The sequence below is a fragment of the Falco cherrug genome (assembly GCF_023634085.1).
Source record: "Falco cherrug isolate bFalChe1 chromosome W unlocalized genomic scaffold, bFalChe1.pri SUPER_W_unloc_1, whole genome shotgun sequence".
NCBI lineage: Eukaryota > Metazoa > Chordata > Aves > Falconiformes > Falconidae > Falco > Falco cherrug.
In genome coordinates, this window is record NW_026599288.1 from 137,162 (window position 1) to 159,906 (window position 22,745).

General features: G+C 40.0%; 2 protein-coding genes across 2 annotated transcripts in view; one reads left to right on the plus strand and one right to left on the minus strand.

The window, feature by feature from the left end:
- Positions 1–7,064, plus strand: part of LOC129734903 (BDNF/NT-3 growth factors receptor-like) — a 44,266-nt gene extending 37,202 nt beyond the window's left edge. The window contains exons 5-8 of the mRNA XM_055700274.1: positions 1,987–2,123; positions 5,010–5,142; positions 6,625–6,924; positions 7,060–7,064. Of these exons, the coding sequence (XP_055556249.1) occupies positions 1,987–2,123; positions 5,010–5,142; positions 6,625–6,924; positions 7,060–7,064 (575 nt within the window). The remainder of the gene's footprint in view (positions 1–1,986; positions 2,124–5,009; positions 5,143–6,624; positions 6,925–7,059) is intronic.
- LOC129734856 (BDNF/NT-3 growth factors receptor-like) overlaps positions 1–22,745 on the minus strand; it is a 248,530-nt gene that overhangs the window by 76,815 nt on the left and 148,970 nt on the right. Inside the window, exons 14-15 of the mRNA XM_055700189.1 lie at positions 15,563–15,735; positions 10,712–10,946 (exon numbers count right to left, since the gene is read on the minus strand). Coding sequence (XP_055556164.1) covers positions 10,712–10,946; positions 15,563–15,735 — 408 coding nt within the window. The remainder of the gene's footprint in view (positions 1–10,711; positions 10,947–15,562; positions 15,736–22,745) is intronic.

Genomic DNA, 22,745 nt, shown 5'->3' on the forward strand with positions numbered 1-22,745 from the left:
CTTGCGTGATATTCTTATGCTACCATATAAACTTACTGTGCTGGCAGTATACAAAAGTATGCAAACCTATTGTCTGATTGCTTATATAATTTGCTGTGTACAAAGTTCTTTAAAATGTGCATCCATATAAACGGAACTGGTCATCTAAACCCCCTGTATTTAAACGAATTAAGATATGAATAAATTCAGCTGGATTAGAAATCTTTATAATTGTGTAGGTGTCAAAATGCTACTGATTCATATAAATGGTCTCACACTACACTGAACACATGTATTGAACATATGTTTCTGTTAGGGAACATTGGAGTTTTTTATATGCAATATTTGTCAGTACAGGTTTTGCTGCTTGGTCTCACTGCTTTACTCCTAAGTTCAGTGTATCACCTTTTCTAGATATGTCTTATGCTATTATCTTCTTTTTTCAAATACAGCTCAACTAGTGTGTGTTCTGCTGTGGTGCAGTCTGGGTACCACTTGAAATAGAAGCCAAAATGGTTGTGCATTAAAGTTCACCAACACAAAATATACAACCAGAAAAATTAATCCCAAAGCAATTATTTTATGTGTTTCTTTCTTACCCACCTCTTATGACTCGGAAAGGGAATAAATTCTGTTATCTGAGAGGATAAATTGCAAGTCAAACTTGCCTGGAATTGTTGATGAGAAATGCCTCATAATTGAGGGTAAGGATTCTTACAATGTGTAGGAGCTCCAAATGATGGTACAGTATCTCTGAAGAAATATCCAATATGTTATGTAATTATTTGCTATGCAAATAAATATGATGTGAGGTCTTGCATGCCTAAAGTCTTTTGACATTCCTGGCAATATTTTTGAAGAGGGCCAGACCCAAAGTAGTCTATAATGTGTTGGGGTTTTGGAAGTACTCAGCATATTGGTGCTGTTACTCTTTTGAAAGTTCCCGTTGCTTTGGGTGCTGAAGAATGAGAAAAATGAGATATGAAGTGGTGGGAGAGTCCTGGCACTTGAAAAAGCTAGGCTGGCTTACTGGTGAGTGGTATCATCTTGCAGCTTTTCTTCTTTCCCTCTGTTTTGAGGGCAATAGCTAAGTCTGCTGAAGCGCCCTGGATAGCAGGCAGCTCTGTGCGGTTGCTGATCCTCTCTTCTGTCCTTTCTCTCCTCTGGTTTGATCTGTTCAGGGCCTTGTTTTCCTCTTGTGCACTTTGTACTTGGAGATCTAGGTTTTGCTGTGCTGTCTATGAGCTCTGTATATGAGAGGGAAGGCTTCAATCTCTTATTCAAGGGTCCTCAAACTTTTTAAACAGGGGGCCGGCGCACGGATGAAGTGGCAGGAGGTCATCTGCGGCTGCTTGGTTTCCCCCCCCAACCCCCTGCGGGGGGGGGGGGGGGCGGGGGGGTTCTGTAAATACCGGGGGCCGGATCGAGGACCCTGGGGGGCCGTATCCAGCCCGCGGGCCATAGTTTGAGGACCCCTGTCTTATGTGATACCATGGGGTAATGGGATTTTCATGTTAACTGTAGTAGAGAATAGTAAGAATACCACAATGTGAATTAGTCCCTGGAAAATAGAGATTTCATTGCAACTGCTACAACAGAGATAGACTAAATTTAATGTGTTAAAAAATGAAGGGATCTTTTTTTTTTTGGATGTTAAAACCTGAAGTTAACTACTATTTGTCCACCTAAAATATTTACCTCTATAATTAGCTTAATGTATTTCTGTATGCTAGAATGTTTCCTTTGGATGTGAAATGAAGGAGGCCCAAAAAAATTTATGTAGCAGCTTAAGGACTGTATTTATATATCTCCAACAATGCTGTTTGTACTTCCTTACTGAACAATAACTGACCACAGTGAATTTTAAGTAAGCAGTGATTTTGATTGCATTTATACATTTCCCATAGAACTGAGCAGTATCTATTTCTGGCAAACACAAATATCCATGTGGTGGGGTTTTTTAGGGGGTGTTTTTCGTTTTTTGTTTTATTTTTGCTTGTATCATAGACTTGCCCTCAGCAAAATTAAGCAGTTACAACATCACCGTGGTGGAAGGAAAGAACATCACATTGTACTGTGATACTACTGGAGGGCCGCCCCCTAATGTATCCTGGGTGCTCACTAATCTTGTTTCAAATCATGAGGTAAGTCTCATATTCAAATACGTGGTAATTCAGAGACATCTGCCAAAGGGTGAAATAAAGCCTTTTCTCTAACTTTAATTAACTTTTTATAAAAAATATGAAATAGTAAATTAATGTTAGGATTACATTTATTTCCAATTACTTTCAATCCATGGTGACTGCTGCAGTGCTTTTGGAAAATCACAAACATTCATTCCTCGAGAAACTGATTTGCACTTAAGTTTTTGGATATTCTTTTGTAAATGAGAGTGCTGTAATTTCATGGAAGTAATGTAGTGAATCAGGATACTGAAGCTTAAGTACTTTCTTATTATCACAAATACCTGCATAGAGAGAACAAGTCCAATCTAATTGTGAGAAAAGCTTTGTCTCTCTAATTTTATTATATTTTTAGGTTGAAATCTTGGTGTGCTGGAACTTTTGTTGCAAATATTAATTACTTTGTAGTTTGTTTCATTTTCCGTTAACAAAACAAAATAACAAGATAGTCATGAAAGCCAAAGTCAAGGTTTTACTATGGCAAAATTTTCTTATGATGTATGAAATTGTTTCCTCAATAAACCCATCCAGACAGTGGGAATTTTGTTTCCTGAGATCCTGGTGTTCTGTGGACCTGCCTTAGACTGTGTGCGCAGTGGGTATATACTGATTAAGTTCTTTCTGATGGAGATGTTGATAAGAAGCATTTAAACAGGTCTTCAACATGCAGCTGTTGACCTCCTAAATTGCTGTTATTTACATTGTGTAAGACCCTCTGTTATTTACAGTTTTATGGCATCAGCTCCCCTGCATTCATGAGAGTATAGACTGCCTAAAGCTTTCTGGCCTGTACAAAATGTGTGATGTGCACTTCCAAAACTGTTCCTGCAGTATGGAAGAGACAGGACCTCTGGGGTCTCTTAACCTCTGCACTTTCTTCACGGAGGTCATTACATTAGGCTTATGTAGAATTTGACTAGCCTGTCTTTCAGCTTTCATAAGAGCTTTGCAGAGCTCTAGTTTTATTTTTCAACTTTTCTCTAATGTGTAAAACTACCCAAATGCATCAATTATCAACAAGAACAAGAAATTAAAACAGTTTGAGGAATTTATGCAGTTGTGTTTTTTTATATTTCTTTTTTTGTTGTTGAGTCATGAGCTAAGACAAATGTGGGATACTATTCAAAAAGTAAGATCATCTCATTTTTTAACCTCCCTGTCTTTCAAATACCATGTTCAGTTTGCTTTGAGCTTTCCTGAAAAGCTTTTTTATCCTGACATAACTTTGTGAGAGAGGCTTATAAAATAGCTGTTAAGCACAGTAGTCTTTTCAGTAGCAGAAGAATGAGTGCCTTATAAATCTCATTTGCCATTCACAACTTTCCTTTTCTGTGAGTGTTGGTTTTGGTTTCCTTTTTCTCACTTTAATGTCTTTGTTTCTGCCTCCCTTTTCTTAACCTTCTATGCTGCTTCTGTCTGGTTTTCTTTCCTGTTTTACAAGGAGAAATGTTAGCAAAAGTGAAAACCATTCTTCAGTCCTGGAACATTAACCACACTCTCAGCTTTTATGCTGATGTATAAGTTCATTAATGTCAGTTAGATTTTTCTTGTTATATGTTTCAGCCTGAGCCTGCAATTGAAGCCCTGTAATTTGGAGAGTTGTACATGGAGAAGTGTGCATTGGGGTGTTGTTTTTTCCATTCCTCCTGCCCCAGTGTCACAGTGAAATCAATGGGATGTTTGACTTAAGTGGATTTAAGGTGTTATCTCAATGTTTAAAATTCTGGTCCTGCAATCCTGTATGCAGGAGTGTTCCCACATGTCCCCATTGTCTACCACTGGAAGTCACTGTGGTTTTACAGGTGTAGCATATCATTTGCTTGTGTTCAGTGCAGCATCAAAGCATATGTGTACAATAAGTATCCCAAAAGGCATTTTTTAAACAATCATCCTAATTGTTGCTCATTTTCCAAATTTGTTTTGGTTCCTTTCCTTTTTAATAAAACAATCTTGCATTTTGTGAAAAATTCAAGTATGGAAATAGTAATTATTTGGCTGTAATTATAAAGACCTCACTTAACAGAAGCTTTAACAACTAGCTTTGCTAGCTGATAATTTTTTAAAAATCTTTGTAATTACTTTTTTATTTGTTTTTGTAATTAATTTTTGTAATTTATTTTATACAGCGTAGCATAGCTGCATATTTAATATAGCATTTAATGCACTGAACTTTCTGCAAATCATAATTCTTACCTCAATTAGCCTAGCCTGTGCTCAAGCACAGTAAAACAGCACTTGGGCAGTAGTTCAGTTAGTAGAAGGGACTCTTGTGGGAGGTTCCATGATAACAAGGAGCTTTTAAGAGACATTTGGCTAAGGAGGAGGGAGAAGACATGTTGTCAAGGTACGGTAGAGCTCAGAGAGCAGTAGTAGAAGACATGTCAAGCTAAGTGTAAATGAAAGAGATAAAAGGAATAGTAAAGCAAGGACTGAACAGAATATAGGAGGGAATAAAAAGATTAAAGAGATTAGAGATAGACCATAGAAATCAATCATGAAACTGAACAGAGGGATAAGCAAGGGAATGGATGCAAAAAATCAACCCACATTTGTGTAGAGAGAGATAGGTGTCAAAAGAAGGGAGAAACAGAAAGTGACATGGTAGAAAAATGAATGAGCATTTTGGGCTTTAAATCCACCGCTACCGATGGTTACAATTGGTTCTGTAGGTGTGTTGCATCTGTTTGGATAAGACACCAAAATAATGCTTTGATTAATTGCAGTTTGATACAGCTAAAAGGAAGGGAAAATGGAAAATGCTTTTGAACTGTGGCCAATAGTTCCCCCCTCTCTCCATTGTTTCTTTATACCATATTTGGCACATCCATATTTCTTGATCATTTGTAGAGTGACACAAGTAAGAATCCTGCCTCACTAACCATAAAGAACGTTTCATCTGTGGACAGTGGACTGTGGATTTCTTGCGTAGCAGAGAATATTGTGGGAGAGGACCAAGCCTCTGCCGAGCTCACAGTATTCTGTACGTAAGCAGGCTAAACCACATTGGCAATAACTATTTTGGGTATAAATATTTGTTGGACACACAAGTTGTTGAAACAGAAACACCTTTTAAGCATGTGAGCTATCTATTACAGTTAATTCTGGGAATAGCCCAATGAGCAGTTGTTATTTTTACCTTTTTCTGCTCTGAGTTCTTCTGCAAAAATTATGTTTCTAAATGCTTTATCTTCCAGTCTGAGCAATCTGTAAGTAAATGTCTGAAACCCCAAATACTCAGTTGTACTGTCAGTGTGAACAGATTTGTAATGGTGTGCATATACATACACACTGTCTTAGGAATTAAGAAACATGAATGCATCAAAAGCCATAGAAATTATTTATAATAAACTACAATTTATTTTTTTTTAACTAAACCAACAATTGCTTTGTTCAAAAATTAACACACTTGCATTATTTGTTCTGCCAGATATAAAATTATTTGTCATAGCTTTGAATAATTATTTGTCAGGGCCAAGGAAGGGGGAAGGGACGTGTAGTATAGAAGTATTGGGTTCTTAGATCTGAGATTCCAACATGAATTCATTTTATGTGAAATATGTTTTCACAAGTTGCAGCCCTCTGTTTAACTGAAGATGGGAATGGAACACTTCGTAAATGGAAATTTATTTTTAGCATGTGCTCAGGACAGTAAACTTAAGAAATCACTCTACAAGCATTTAAAATGTTTTGGAGGTGGAAATTAGATATGTAATAGCTATGGAATGGGACAGAAACTAGAAATGTTTGAACAGTGTAAATGAGATTGTGAGATTGCCACTGTTATGAATGATAAAAGGGAGTATAACTAGATGAAATCAAATGCAGTTAAGAATGAATATCAAGGAATATTTCCTAACAGTGAAATAATGTGCAAGGTGTTAGAATAGTGTCCTGAAGGGAAACAGAAGTCTATAAACTTGAGGCATTTAGCACATTTGAACAAAGAATGAGAAAATGTACAGTAGAAAATGGTCTTACCCTGACAGAAGAATCTAGGGAATGAAAATAGCTGTTCTGGCCTTGATCCTTTTAAAGAAGTCACCTGAAAGTTTGGATTCTTAGCTGAATATATTTCCAGTACTACTTGCTTTTGGCTGACTTAAATATTTTTAATACTGTTTTGTTCTTTCAGCATTCCTCTGTGCCATTTTTTCAGCACAGTAAAGCTAAAATTTCCCTATCTCCCTTCTCAGTGATCTGGTAACTGAACTTTCCACACCTTGCAGAGTATGTGATTTAATGGGGGTTCACAGTTTGTCTGAAACTAGTTTTTTTTCTTTCTAAAGAATGGCTTCATTTCAGTTGTGAGCATAGTACCCAAGGCAGAGCAGGTGGGCTTCCTGTGTGAGTATCCTCCATATAGGTATAATTCCTTCAAGTAGTGTATTTTAGCACTGATAGCCTGAGAAAACAAGATGTTTGGTATATTGTGACGTTATTCACTCTTTTTTCCCCAATATAGTTGCACCAAATATCACATTTATTGAATCTCCAACCCCGGACCACCACTGGTGTATTCCATTCACTGTGAAAGGGAACCCTAAGCCCACATTGCAGTGGTTCTATGAAGGGGCTATACTGAATGAGTCTGAATACATCTGTACTAAAATACATGTTATCAATCAAAGTGAATATCACGGCTGCCTTCAGCTGGACAACCCTACCCATCTGAACAATGGTGCTTATACCTTACTAGCAAAGAACGAGTATGGAGAGGATGAAAAATGGGTTAATGCTCATTTCATGTCAGTGCCTGGAGATGGTGAGTATAATTATTATTTTTTTTATGTTAGCAATTGTAAATTGACATGAATGTGCAGACAGTGCTCCTGGACAGCTTACCTATTTTGGAGGAAGCTTTTTATATACGTTTTTTCTCTGAATGAATGTCTTCAAGATTAGTTGTAAAGTAAAACGATATTTTTTTTTTACATTTTCTTCTTGTTTATTCCTTTTCAAGGGAGGCCATGCTAGTGCTATTTAAATCCTCCCTTTGAGTAACGATCCTCAGTGCTAGTAAGGCTAGTAAAAGATTGCTGGTTTTGAAGTGTTTTCTTTAGCTTCAGTTCTGATCCTGTAAAGCATTGAGTACCAATTCAAGGACTCTGCAAGTTTTCTACACTGTGCACAAGTGCAACCAGGCAGTGTATCCAAGGGCACAGGGAGTATGCCTACATAGCATCTAGTGCATTGATGCAAAATCAGCAATGCAGTCCAACGAGTTGAGGATAATATATTGTGTAGGACACTAGAGGGAGATGGATAGAAAACAAGTAACCCAGAGGCAGGATGGACCAGCTCTCAGGTCCTCACAGACATTTAGACATCCAATTCCCATTCATTTCAGTGGAGGTTGGGAATCTGCATGCCTAGGAATACCTGTGTTCAAAATGGTTATCTTCAAATGTATGCATCTTATGCTACTCTAAAGGCTCCTGTTCAGACTTCCTAAATGCTATGTGAGCAGTCTCAAGGTGGACTAATTCACTGAACTGCAGGGACTACTGTAAGTAGTTAATGTACATTGTGGTTTGATCTTTTCCCACATCTTCAAAACCCTATTTGAAGTGATCACAGAAAAGTTTTTTTATGACCAAATATTGATCAAGCTCTTGCAAACTTGAATTGTAAGCCTAAAAAGGGTCTGAAATAGTATCTCTGCATGCAAGAACAAATATTAGCAAAGTGGTTGTTCCCATGCTTCAATGTCAGTACTTTAATCCACTGAACAGTGCAGATGAGTCACATTATTTGTATGTCCAAAGGAAAGATGGCAAACCCTAATTGTTGAGGGATAGGAGTCTAAACAACAAACCCCAGACATCAACAAAGTAAGTAAAATCCCCTAGTGAACCTGAAACTTATATTCACAGCTGGAAGGTTATTTCTCTCCCACTCTTCCCTGAAGCATCTCTTAACAACTGAGCTGATTCAACATAGAATGTCATTAACAATATAACAGTGAACAAGGACTGGGGATCATCCTTATCTTACAGAAGCAAATTATAAATAGTCACCTTGGGCAAATCTAACATCCTGACAGGGAGGCAGAAGCTCAGAAAATTGATTGCAGTGTATTAATAAACAAAACTACCAAACCATTTCTTGCAGAGCATTTTGGAGCTATAGAAATCCTTCCAATAAACATCAGATAAAGCTGTCGAAGTGGGGGGAAAATTTCTTCTATGTATGTGATTAAGCCTGAACAGTTAAAAAGACTTATCCTGCTGCAAAAAATCAGGTATGGTAGGTCAGAACCATCCCAGTGTCACTGCTGACAGTTTCATTATTTAGGTCTGCCATGGACATAATTCTCCAGGCAATCATCTGATAAGTCATAATAGCCTTGACTGTTTCCTGACCATCTTCTGACTAGTCCATATATGGCGCTAGCAGGGCAGGCCAAAGTCTCACATGCTCAAAATCTCTAACTTCCAGCTTTTATCAGTGTGAAAGATGGTGGCAAGGCAGGCTGTGGCTCTGTCCCTCTTCTTGTGCCAGCCAAAAGCCAGATGGAGTGTGAGGGGATAGAGAAATGGTCCTTCTTGGTTTTCTCACTGTGCAAAACAAGCAACAGCCCAAATTTAAGTTCCATATCTATGCATCATACTTCAAGCTACTCCATCGACTTGGATGAAGCCATGCTACTTTACACTTTCATTCATCCCTCCAGACACTTGTCTACCTCTTTCTCCCTTCATCCACACTTTTGTCTTTTACTAACACTTTTCTCCACTTTCCTGCCTTATTCCTTCTCTCATATCCATTATTGCACCCTCTTCACTACTCACATTGTCCCTTTCCTTCTCTCTCTCTTCTCCCCGGACCCCACTCAGCTTCCCTCAGTCTCTGGATAAGAGAAGACAAAGTGACAAATAGAAAGGGAGATGTGGGAAAAGGAATGTTGAATCTGTTTTCCCCATGACTAATTGGTAAGGGATCTCCTGTGGATAACTGGCTAGCTGAAAAAGTTCACATAGACATAGTCCAGCTGGCTGAACAAAAATGCACATCGCTCTCAGCTTATCTGAAGTAAAGCAAAAATACACTGTCTTTGGCTGTTCTTGTTACACAATAACAGGAAGATTGTGGTGGGAAAAGAATGTTGCAGGTGGGAACAGATAACTACAGAAGAGAAACTAGGGGCGGGCTTGGTATTTAGGCAACTAACCAATAATGAGCTTAACTTTTGTAATATGTATGAGCTAATTATAAGAAGGCATAAAAGGTGGCTGTAAGAGACAATAAACGAAGTCTGCTGATCACTCATATTGAGTGACTGTGTCTTCCCTCCGTCGCGACAATCTCCCTGTCTTTATTTTGAGCCATGATAGTTTTCATCTTATTTTATCCCTTGTCCTGTTGAGAAAAGGGAGTGAGAAAGTGGCTGGGTGGGTGTCTGGTGGCCAGCCAAGTTCAACCCACCACAAAAGGTGATCCCTTTTCAGGCATCACAGAAACACTGGTGCCAAGTTTTCTTCTTTTCTAGACACAGCAGCCCAATTAAGGTCGCTAAGGAATAGACCTTCATTTTATCTATAAGGAGTACACTGGTAACAAGTGATGCAGGATGCAGGTACAGAGAATGTATTTAAAGATTCTGAGTAGCTAATGTTACAGAATAAAACTCTAGAATTTATAAAATAATGGCTTGCCCATGGATTGCCTCCCCCATGCTACAAAAACCTGATAGCTGCCACTCTTACTCCAGTTCCACCCATGAAGTTATACACATGGTATTGAACAGCAAATGCTGTAAACTATGACTTTCCACATAGTACAAAGCCAACAGTAACAATAATAAACAGTGTACACAGTCCTGTCTACCCTAGAGATCCTAGAAGCCCTTTACAAACTTCACAGATCATTTTATGAAAACTGAGCTCAAGGAAAATGGCTAGGGCCAGAATATGAACAAGCACCATTGGCTATTCTTACCCACCACTGAATTACAGACCTCACCAGGGTGACACAAACCAAATGTTCAGCCATAAACAGTAAGACTAAAGAACTGGCTTAAAGTAGGAAATGCTTGCTGTCAGCAAGTAAAATAACTGTTCCGTCCAGTGCTGCTGACCGTTATATCTATTTAAGTAAAATGAAATATTATACAATAACGAAAAGTTACAATTTCCATTTGTCTTAGAAATGTATAAGAAGATATTTTAATATCTTCTGAGAGTCTGGCCAAATTTGATTACCGTCTCTTCCTTTTTATCTGCTGCTTCTTCACTACAGCCAAGCAAACATGCCAAATTTCTCCCCAGAGTAAAAGACTGTTGTATGATTTATTAATAGAAAAGAAAGTCAACATATATAAACAACAGGACATGCCAATCTTATTCTGATTAACTCCCTCCAAATTTACCAAAACTAATACCAAACCTGAGCAGTTACCATGAGTATTTACTCAGCACCAGCTTCTTCATATGCCAGCCCCTAAATCATCTCACAGAGACTGTCCAGTGTAAAAGTAGAATCAGTCACATGAATGCAGTAAGATGACTGAACAAGACCTCAGTTATTACTGATTATAGCAGTTCACTTACCCTATAGTAGTCTGTGCTGTACACATCTCTAGACATCCCAAAATCCCCAATCTTCACCAGCAGGTTCTCACCAACCAGGCAATTCCGGGTAGCAAGATCCCGATGCACAAAGTGCTGTGATGCCAAGTAAACCATACCAGCTGCAATCTGCTGGGCAATGCGAAGCATCTGGGATTGAGTCAGTTCAGCAGGATGGTTGCCTTCTGCCATCAGTACTGCATCTGGTCCGTGTGCCCTGCACCAAAATACAAGCCAATGAAGTAATAGGCCACTTTTAAGCTAGAGAAGTGAAAGGCATTAATGGGCCCTAAACCACAAAATTGTCTCACTCGAATATAATGACAAAAAGGGCTATAAATTCATTGGTGAAATAGGGGAGAATTTGCCTCTTCAATTTTTTTCCTTTCATTGTTTTCTTTTATAAAGAGTGTTACACAATGGGTAACATTGCTTAGGGAAATAAGGCAGATGGTTTATAACAATATATCTCAGTCCTAAACTACCACCTTTCTCTTGTTCTGTTCCAATAGCTAACTTCCTAGCTAACTTCCTTCTCACATGCCATCTGAGAAACAAGTGCAGCAATTTTAGATTTATACTTCTAATTTCCCATCCATATGCACAGCACAACAATATTTTTGCTGATTTCATCACTGAAGGCGAGTTCTGCCCAACACAGGAATTCTCGACAATGGGAAGAGGACAAAAACAGTCTAGTTGGAACAACTAAATAACTTCAGAAATAGGAGTTTTTCAAGATCTAGTAATCCCTTCAATCCCTTAAAAGATATACTCATCAACTCCTATACACTCTAGGGAAAAGAAAACCCTTCTGCATTTGGAAATCCCAACAAAGCACTATAATGCGTGCTTCACCTATCTTATCAGTGTCGCTTCAGTGACATTGATGTGCCACAACAGTGTCACATACATGTGTCACATCCTGGTACCTTGAGGATACAGATATCAGCATGCCTACATGTACCATTTTATGGCAAGAATTACTAGCCAGTACTTAGCCAATTAATGACGTCATCTGACAGTTATTCCTCATTTGATACACACTATAATATTCTGAATAGCCCTTTTTATCCATTCCATTCTTCTGGTTTTACAGAAGCCATTTTTTATTCCATTCCTTCAGACTAATCCTTCAGTGACCACCTCTGCCCTTCTCTCCTGAACTTTTTTGAAAAAAATAGCCTAGAACTTATTTTTATTTTTTTCTCAGAAGTCCTTCCTTCCTACAAAGAGGAGTTTCAGAGTCACCTTTCTAATCAATAGAGGTGAGATGTAGCCTTTATTTGTATCTTGGGAAAGGGTACAGGAGTTTGGAAGAGTTTAAAATTAAACAAAATCTGTGAGATCAAATCTGACATTGCCTATTAGAAATATGATATCAAAATTGCCCCAGGGGAAGAACTTCCTGAGCAGTGACAGATGAAGGAGGGTGTGTAGCATTCCTGGGATTGCATCTGATACTAGGCAAAGAAGTTATCTGTACTTGTTCTGCCACAGGTAGCCATACAGTTGTTTCTGGGAGGGTGGGGGGAATAAAAGGGAAGATATGTGTCGTGGTTTAACCCGTGGTTTAACCCTGGCCGGCAACCAAGCACCACGGAGCAGCTTGCTCACTCCCTCCCACCCGGAGGGGTGAGGAGGAGAATCAGAAAGGAATGTAAAATTTGAGGGTTGAGATAAGAACAATTTAATAATTTAAACAGAATAAATAGGTAAGAACAACAATAATAACAATGACAAAAACAATAATAATAATAATAACAATTATAATGGAAAGGTGGGGGAAAAGGGTAAAATCCAAAGGAAAAGGGAAAAACAAGTGATGCACAGTACAACTTGCTCACCACCCGCTGACTGATACCCAGCCAGTCCCTGAGCAACGATCCCCCCCGCCCCAGCTAACCCTCCAAGTTTATATACCAAGCATGACATCCCATGGTATGGAATGCCTCTTTGGCTGGTTCAGGTCAGCTGACCTGGCTGTGTCCCTTCCCAGTCTCTTGTACCCCCCCAGCCCTCTGGCTGGCAAGGCCCAAGAAACTGAAAAGTCCTTGACTTCAGTATAAACATTACCCAGCAACAACTAAAAACATCAGTGTGTTATCAATACTGTTCTCACATCGTAGCCAAAACACAGCGCTGTACTGGCTACTAAGAAGAAAGTTAACTCCATCCCAGCTGAAACCAGGACAAGATGAAATTCCCAACCAAGACTCAGAGGCAAATTCCTATTGAAAAGCATTGCACCTCTTCATTGTACTGATTTTTTTTTAATGACCTTTCTCAAGCATGAAGCTCCGAGACTGCTAAATTAGAGAGTTCTTAATCTTTCACTAGTTTTCTTGAGGAGATGGTCTGTACCTAATGAAACTTTTGGATTATTTTAATGCATCTTGCTTATCTTTGTGCTGGCTATGAATCAGGAGCTCCTCAGTATCTGCAATAGGCAGTAACATTGACAGATATTCCTTTGGATCCACGTGAGTCTTTGTTAGCCAAAACAAGCACAGAGCAGGCATGACTTTGAGTCTGTGTGGTCCTAGATCTGAAACAGCCCTTGACTGCACATAGGCAGCAAGCACCTTTGTGTTAAATTTCAGATTAATTTTTCCCTGACAGCCTTTGGTGGCACTGCAGGGTAAGAAATACAGGTTTTTACAGCCTGTTTGCAACTAACCTCTGATCTGCAGCACAAGCTGCAGCAAATGTGAGAGGAATAACAAATTGGAGCTTAGGTTAAACAGTTTGCCCCAGTATAATCACTTTACATTATAAAGACAAGGGCTGATTAATAGTTTAAAAAAAGAACTAACAGGGAATATTCTGTCTCCTAAACTACCTTTCTGTACAAGAATTCAAAACCAGACTTGGGAGATAAGGCCAATCCAAAAGTATTAAAAATAAGTATTTCTCATGATGACAATGAATCAGCTGCAAATTTGGCTTGTTCTAATGGAAATTTGGTGCTCTGAAAAAGCACTGAGCTGGCATCTTTGAAAATTGAAGCTCTCTTCTGATCCACAGCAGAGGTCCAAGGAGGTAAATGCAAATGCCCCAATATTGTCCTGACAATATACTTAAATCCTCTGCCAGAGAGATAAACATCCCAGGAAAAGTAGTGTTTGCTCTGCATCCTCAGTTCAGCCCCTGATCTTCCTGTCAACCCTGCCAGCTCTGCCAATAAGGGAGGATGCTAGCTGATGCCTTTTGCTTTTATGATATGGCTATTTGATCACTGGAGATTAGGAGGACAGCAAACTCCTTTGACAAGGCTATCAAAAATGGTGAGACTACCAGTCACTATCAATTTCAGTCAGATACAAAATCCAAACCCATTTAAAGGGACATTAATTTGATTGCTTTTCAGCTTTGTCAGTAGCACATATGAAACAGATATCTTTCCAAAATGGTGGTGTCCCCTAGTTATCCTTAGGCAGAAGCGATCTCAGGACATTGAAATGCCTTTGTGATACCCTGTTGTGGTTTAACACCAGCCGGCAACTAAGCACCACACTGCCACTCGCTCAGTCCCCCCCCCCAGCAGGATGGGGGGAGAGAATCAGAAGGGTAAAAGTGAGAAAACTCATAGGTTGATATAAATACAGTTTAATAACTAAAAAAAAAAAAATAAATTGCAATGAAAAGGTAAAATAACAAAGAGAGAAAAATAAAACTGAAGACGACAAGTGATGCAAATGAAAACAATTGCTCACCACCAACCAACCAATGCCCAGCCAGTCCCTGAGCAGTACCCCCCCACCAACCTCCCCCCTATTTTTATTGCTGAGCATGACATCATATGCTATGGAATATCCCTTTGGTCAGTTGGGGTCAGCTGTCCCAGCTGCATTCCCTCATAGCTTCTTGTGCACCCCCAGGCTACTTGCTGGTGGGGTGGTATGAGAAGCAGAAAAGGCCTTGGTGCTGTGTAAGCACTGCTCAACAATAACGAAAACATCCCTGTATTATCAATACTGTTTTCAGCACAAATCCAAAACATAGCCTCATACTAACTACTATGAAGAAAATTAACTCTAGCCAAAACCAACACATACCCTTTGATGGAAATTATATAGAAGACATTGAATGAACCGTCCCATATACAAATGTTTTATATAGGTGCTAACGCTGTCTCTTAACTGTTTAATTGTATGTCAAGTGCAGGCTAGAAGAAATTGTACATGTACAAGGCCACTGGACATAACTTACTGGTTCATGAGTTACCTATTCTTGTGAACCTTAGGTATTACCTATTTATTTATAACTGCTTCACTACCAAATTTCTATTTGAGATGCATGTTCCTGAATAGCTTTTAAGAAAAATCCCCAAACTAGCCCTCAAAATGTAGTAATTTCTATTGCACTGAAGTTTCCAAGGTGCAAAATTTTCTTGCTACAGATTAATGGTACCCTTTCAAAACACTGAGAGGGAAGTAGATTCTCAAAAGCTTTTAGACACCTACAAACAGAGATAGGTACTGAGTAGGATATTCTCAAGTGCTAGCAGAAAAGAGGCAAGGAAACAATTACTACTGCAAGTTTTATAAACAAACATTTCAGAATATGCTGAAATATACTGAAAACACTATTCCTTTGGTTCTGACTCTTTTGGTGGAAAGTGGATTAACTTAATAGTACTTCCAAATAGGTAAAGAAACAATAAGCCCCACGTCACACTACACAAGATGAATCAGCAGTGTTGCACAGATTTTCACTCTTAGGTGTCCACATTTTTCAGTGAGAGCAGTTAATTTGGCATTAAGTACCAGCAATGCCTACTTTCTCTGCCCACTTCTGACTTTTCAGCACAACACATGTTGGTGGATTTACCTGAGGAATTTGTTAAGATCTCCATTCTTCATATACTCAAAGACCATGATGAGTGGATCACCCTCAACACAGACACCATAGAACTTGACGATGTGCTCATGTTGCAAGTTAGTCAGCAGCTCTGCCTCACGGTGGAAGTCCTTGCGGGCATTGTCACTGGCATCCTTCAACGTCTGGTAAAAGAAAGAAATATGTAAGGAAGGGGAGATGTTCGCAGAAGGCAGAAAACATGTGGGAAGGCATAGTAAAGGTAAAATAAGTACACTACTGTGTAAAGGATGGAGAAAGTACATTCTTAGTAACTGTTTCAGCAATGGAGATGAGATGCAATTGCAATCAAATAATAGTGGTACAGTTTTCATTCTCCTGCCACACCTCATCCCATATGTTTTTTATTGTAAGAGGATGCAGCAATACTCATGATCTTATTGTACCAAGTGTTTTCCAAAAACAGAACAAAGAAATTAATCTTATTTGAAAAACATGCTAGTACATAGCTGATCTATGACCTTTAGCATTTAACTCAAGCAAAAATCTGGTATCCTATTGGTATTTACCTTTCTTGTAAGTTCCTTAAAGTAAAGATTTGTTTGCTTAAAATGCTTAGCAGTAATGTAGATTCATTTGTTATTTATTATTAATGTTGTTGCTGATGTTGACCCCTACAGTATGCTATACATTAGGTAGATTTATAGAAGGGTACAGCCCTGGACCACAACTTACAATCTGAGACCTTAGCCAGAAACTCCTTTGGAATTCAGTAATTCTACTCATAAGATTAAGCATATGCATAAGCAACTGGAGGTTCAATCTTAAACTGATGGACAGAGAAGAAGTAGATGCAGAACAGAATTTGGGGGGGTTAATTTTATTTTTTTCCCCATTTATATAGATTAAATGGGAGGCTTAAATGTTGTATAATGAAATAGTGCTAATTTAACTCCCACACATAGGCAGCTTTAGAGCCCTTCTCAAGAACTACACTTCATGAGCAAGGAAATACTTTCATGCACCAAAAAGCCCCAATTCTGACACCAGTTTAAGTAAGCAATAATCATAAATAGCAATAAACCACTGCTATGCTCTACCTTAAAAAGGTATAGTGGTTAATTCAAATAATATTTTTAAAATAGTAAGAGAATGGTAACAGGTTACCAGTGCTTGCAAATTGTTATTCACGGAAAGTGAACTTTGGGCTCTCTACCTCTGTACTTTAAGTACAATTAGACTCAATGCAAAGGAAGATGAGACAAAAAAGTAGTTGCTTTGCCTTAACTAAAGATGTTTCTCCTGGTTATCTAGTTATGTTATTTTCTATCCCCAATTCATATAGAGAGCGTGGGACCAACCACACTCATGAGAACAGACACAGAACAAGTTGATGCAATGCAATGGTCCTACCAACAAACCCAGTTCTTAGCTACAGCTACAGTAATGGTTTGTTCAAGGTTTTTCTTCAACAGACACATTTCTATCCACTTTTGTAGTATTATATGTATACATGTGCGAATGAGGGGCTAAAAGACAACTGTCAGAGAAAGCACTTGCTTTATTTATGAAATTGCAACATAGGTCTCAAAAAAATGAACAGTTACCATAGTAAGGTCTAGATGGTGGGACAAGGAGCAGCCACCTAACAAGTTGAGGTTTTTTTCCCTGTGGATTTCAGGCTCTATAGATCCCAGAGGCAATAAAAATCTGTCATGCCACAAACACCCCTTCTCTGAGGGACCGTCCTGTGTTTTCTGGCCCAGAGAGCCTCTTCCACAAGTTTTACTACTAGTGATGCAATAAGGATTTTGGCTGCTTTACAACCTATGATACAGCACACAGAGCTATATCCTCTAAGGTGGATATCATATCATCTCCTCACCTATGGTCCCCACAGAGTCATATCTGAACCAGGTAAGAACTGAATTGGAACATGTCTTCCAAACTTTCCAAGCTCTGGGGTGATGCTTTAACATAATACAGGCACTGACCCACAGTCTAATCTACATATTATATAATGGAATCACCATTGAGAATTCTATTGCCACTTGAGTTTCCTCTGATGGTTTAATGTATAAAGCAATTGGACTGTAATACTTCTCAGTAATACAACTAAAAAAACAATTCATATTAAAAACATTTTTAGATAATAGCAACCTGGAGGAAAAAAAAATGACAAGGAGAAACATAGGCTCATACTCTTTCCAACATAACCTTTCCCTGGAAAGACAGTAAAAATGCTGAAAACTTTTTCCTGTGAGGCTGGCATATTTTATATTTCAGAAAGCACTTTTCATCTCACAGAAACAGCAAAATTATCATATGAAAGAGCAGTTGCATGGCAATTACACATTTTCTGTCAAACAGCAAAATACAGAAACGTCTAAACCCAGGTATAACCAAACAGGGTTTCTGCTACCAAGAGGTGATTGAAATTTCTGTTACTCAACATTGTCAAGTCCCTTTTCATTATTTCATGCAGCACACAGAATAGACAGAATGCATGAGAGAGCTTACATAGTCAGGCAAGGAGGACAGTGAAAAGAACAAAAATTAATAAGCATACAGAATTTACATAGAAATGACAGAGTAATGCATTTAGCATGTTCTCAGTGCAAGGGAAAAAAAACCCAAATAAATCTGTAAGAACACAAGTAATATAAAACATAATAATAATAATAACAACAACAATTATCGTTATTGACAAGTAAACTAAAGCTTTAGCATGCAAAGGACTCTCACCAGTCCATGGGAGTTTTGACCGTGTAGGAACTGAGAGACAACTCCATGTACATACAACCCTACTCGGCCAGCAGCTAAAGAGGAGAGACGTGCTGCCTTGGGCAACAGAGGGACTCCCTGGCTGCTACAGAAGCTCCACAACCATTGAATTCAGGCTTTTCACACTTAATAGATGGACTGCCACCCCACACATATTCTCCTCTATGGGATCTTTCTCCAGATATCCACTTAGAAACTAGTCTCTGCAGATCTATGCTTCATAGAGTGCAAACCTGTAGCTCCTCAATCCATCTCTACTCGATTGAGCTGTATCTACAAGTAAGTCAGAACAAGAACAGGGGAATTTGAGTCTCACTAGCATCAGTATAATTCAGTAATGAAATTCTCAGGATACCTTTCCTTTACATTCTTTCAGACTTTCACTGTGAAATCCTTACTATTGCTCCCCATCACCATACAATAGCTAAGCTCAATAAATGAATGATGGTTTTGACCCTTATCTGAACTAAGAAGTTCTGAAGAGTTGGAAACCTTTAGTTTTCCTCTGCAGGTGCCGTGGAAATGTTCATCTTGTACAGGCAGCACTCTACTAGAGTTTTTTCTGGAACTCTTAGCTCTTATATAATTTACTACAGCAATGTCAACAATTCAGATATTTGATGCATTTTGAGTCAGATGAACTATCTTCTGTGAGGTTCAGTGCCAGGGTTTTTAGCATGCTTGTACAAGGCTGCTGCACTTGCCCAGCAACCAGCAGGTAAAAATTGACAGGCACCCTGGTGAATGAAAAGAAATTCTGGTGAATGTCTGATGACACAGTGCTTCTCCCAGGCCAGCTCACTCAGCTTTCTTGCTGCCTAAATTCTCCTATTACTTGCCAGTTATAGATTTCCATTGGCTACTGCACAGGGACATTTTTATTTTGGTATCACTCAGGAGGCTGAAGCTCTCTAAAGCATTTGATGTTCATGGAGACAACCTACCCTCAGCTGCTGGCATCCAGGACTGCTCCTCTAGGATGAAAAGTCTTCACATTTTCACTGGGCCAAACCCTGTGCCCAACAGGGAGATTTGGACACAGTCATCTGTCTTGCTCTTTGCATGCCTTCACATCTCTGATTAGTACCACCCTCAATTTTAACTGGAGCATAACCACAAACTATGCTTTGTGCCATGATAAAAGAGAATGGCCAGGAAGTGCCATACAGGGCTATACAGGGATCAATCCAATGGTCTAGATAGCTAAAAACTCACTCTTTGACAGGGACCAGAATCAGGTCTTCAAGAGTTGGTGCAAGAAACTGAAAGTGGGCAGTGTAAGGGTGTGTGAAAGGAGTGTGTCTGCTCCTTCAAACAGACCTATCTGGTCTGTCCTTGACCAGATACCCTTCAGTGAAGCAAAGGGAAATAAGAAAAGGAGGAAGCCATAAACAAGAACATTCAGGGACAGAAACCTGACTGACACATAAGGGAGAGGATGAGAACCAAACTTGGTCAGTCACACTAATTGATGAGAGGGTGTGAGAATGTTTATTCCAGCAGGTTATCTGATCAGGAATATAGTCAATTGGGAAACCAAGGGAAAAACATGAAACCAGAAGCCAAAATACACCAAGCCCCAGACCTGACAAAGCAAACATGGAGACAGTGACAAGAAACAAACCTCACCAGTCACACTAACTGATGAGCTATCAAGAAATCACAGACACCACTTCAAGTAAAATCAATCTGGATTTTGCAACTGCTAAAACTGTAAAGCAGGGAGCCGTGGGGGACATGCAGACAAAGGAGGGAGCAGAAAGGAACAAAGAAAGGGGTAGAAATAAAAGGATATAAAAGGGGCCAGTCACATGAAAAACGAGGGCAGTCGGTATGCTTGTCCAGCTGAGCCCTGTGCCTGATCACTGCAGTCTGTCCTATTGTTGTCCTGTAGGCAGGTTCGTTATTGGGCGTGCAGCATCAATTCACACACCGAGTCAAAGTATTTCTATTCCTTTATTCTAGTTTGCACAAAGTAGGGAGCTAGGTGGTCACCCACAAATGCCTAGCTCCCCGACTGTCAAAACTTTACACTATTTATACAGTTCAGTAAGCAAAGACATCAGCCTTCATTGGTTACAAGCTGCACAACTCTTTCATTATTTAGTACTCAGATTCCTATTTGTTAAGAAATTATCTCACTTCTTATGTTAATCAGTCCTCATGCTCAATCTCCACTTCTTTTTGAGTAGGTGGGTTTCTTGAGTTGGTGGTCAAGGGTTAGTGGCCATGATCTCCCCCTGCCAGAATTACCTTTCCCCTAGTTTAGCCGAGGTCACTGCTTGCGATGAGCTTCCTAACAACTTCTCTATTTTGTAGAGGTGCTTCCTCTGTGGAGTTCCTTTTCTAAACAAAAGGATTTGCTGGTGATTGATGAAGCACTTAGTAGGACATACAAAAATGCTTGTAACCTGAATTCAGAATTAATAACTAATTTGTTCTAATTTAAAGTCAAGCTACTAACAATACATTCAATTTTACTAATAATTTTATAACACTATCATTTTATATTTTTTTATTAATACTTTTCTTAACTCAGTCGGATGGGATCAACCCAAGGGTACTGAGGGAGCTGGTGGAGTAGCTCGACAAGCCACTTGTCCATCATTTATTAACAGTCCTGGCTAACCAGGAAGGTCCCAGCAGACTGGAGGTTAGCCAATGTGCCACCCACCTACAAGAAGGGCAAGAAGGGGGATCCAGAAACTACTGGCCTGTCAGCCTGACCTCAGTGCTGGGGAAGGTTATGAAGCAGATCATCCTGAGTGCCATCACATGGCACGTGCAGGACAACTGGGGGATCAGGCCCAGCCAGCATGGGTTTATGAAAAGCAGGTCCTGCTTGACGAATCTGATCTCCTTCTACGGCAAGATGACCTGCCTAGTAGATGAAGGAAAGGCTGTAGATATTGTCTACTTGGAGCTTAGTAAAGCCTTTGACACCATCTCCCACAGCATTCTCCTGGAGAAACTCGCTGCTCATGGCTTGGATGGGTGTACTCTACACTGGGTTAAAAGCTGGCTGGATGGCCAAGCCCAAAGAGTGGTGGTGAATGGAGTTACATCCAGCTGGCAGATGGTCACACGTGGTGTTCCCCAGGGCTCAGTGCTGGGGCCTGTTCTGTTTAATATCTTTATCCCCAATCTGGATGAGGGGGTCGAGTGCACCCTCAGTAAGTTTGCAGATGACACCAAGTTGGCAGGAGTGTTGGTCTGCTTGAGGGTAGGAAGGTTCTGTAGAGGGATCTGGACAGGATGAGGTTCAACAAGTAGTGCCGGATCCTGCACTTGGGTCACAACAAACCCCATGCAATGCTACAGGCTTGGGGAAGAGTGGCTGGAAAGCTGCCTGCTGGAAAAGGACCAGAAGATGCTGGTCGACAGCCAGCTGAACATGAGCCAGCAGTGTGCCCAGGTGGCCAGGAAGGCCAACAGCATCCTGGCTTGTATATGAAGCAGTGTGGCCAACAGGACAAGGGAAGTGATTGTCCGTCCCCCTGTACTCAGCACTGGTGAGGCCACACCTCGAATACTTTTGGGCCCCTCACTACAAAAAAGACATTGAGGTTCTGCAGCATGTCCAGAGAAGGACAATGAAGTTGATGAAGGTTGTGGAGCAGAAGTCTTATGAAGAGCATCTGAGGCAACTATGGTCGTTTAGCCTGGAGAAGAGGAGACTCAGGGGGGACCTTATTGCTCTCTCTAGCTACCTGAAAGGAGGTTGTAGGCAGGTGGGGGTAGGTCTCTTCTCCCAGATTACTAGTGACAGGGCAAGAAGAAACAGCCTCAAGTTACGCCAGGGGAGGTTGAGACTGGATATTAGGAAAAACTTCTTCATTGAAAGGGTGGTGAAGCATTGGAACAGGTTGCCCAGGGAGGTGGTGGAATCACCATCCCTGGAGGTAGTCAATAAAATGCGTAGATGTGGTGCTTAGGTACATGGTTTAGTAATGGACTTGACAGTCCTGGGTTAACGGTTGGACTTGATCAACTCAAAGGTCTTTTCCAACCTAAATGATTCTATGATTCTATTTATCTGTATAATCTCACTCTCTATCCCGTGTGTATGCGTGCTTGCCAGGACTAAGTGCCAGCTTCTGGTGAGACCTGTATCTGCATGAGTGTATTTTGGTACTAGCTACTGGAGTCAGATCTGGGGTATAGGTAGCCCTGGCCTGTGTTGTCAGCTACTCAAGTGAGTGGGGGTCTCTTGCCTCCAGCCACTGAAGGGGAATGACATATGTTCCAAAAACCAGCTACTGGGGGGACCAGTGTGAGTGAGGTGGATGAGGGGCTCCGCACTAGTGCCTGGAGCAGAACCGTGGGTACAGGGTGCTGGGGAGGGCTGAGTGTCTGCATCTTCCCCAAACCTGTTGTGTGTGGGGTGTGCATGTATATGCACTAGCAAACT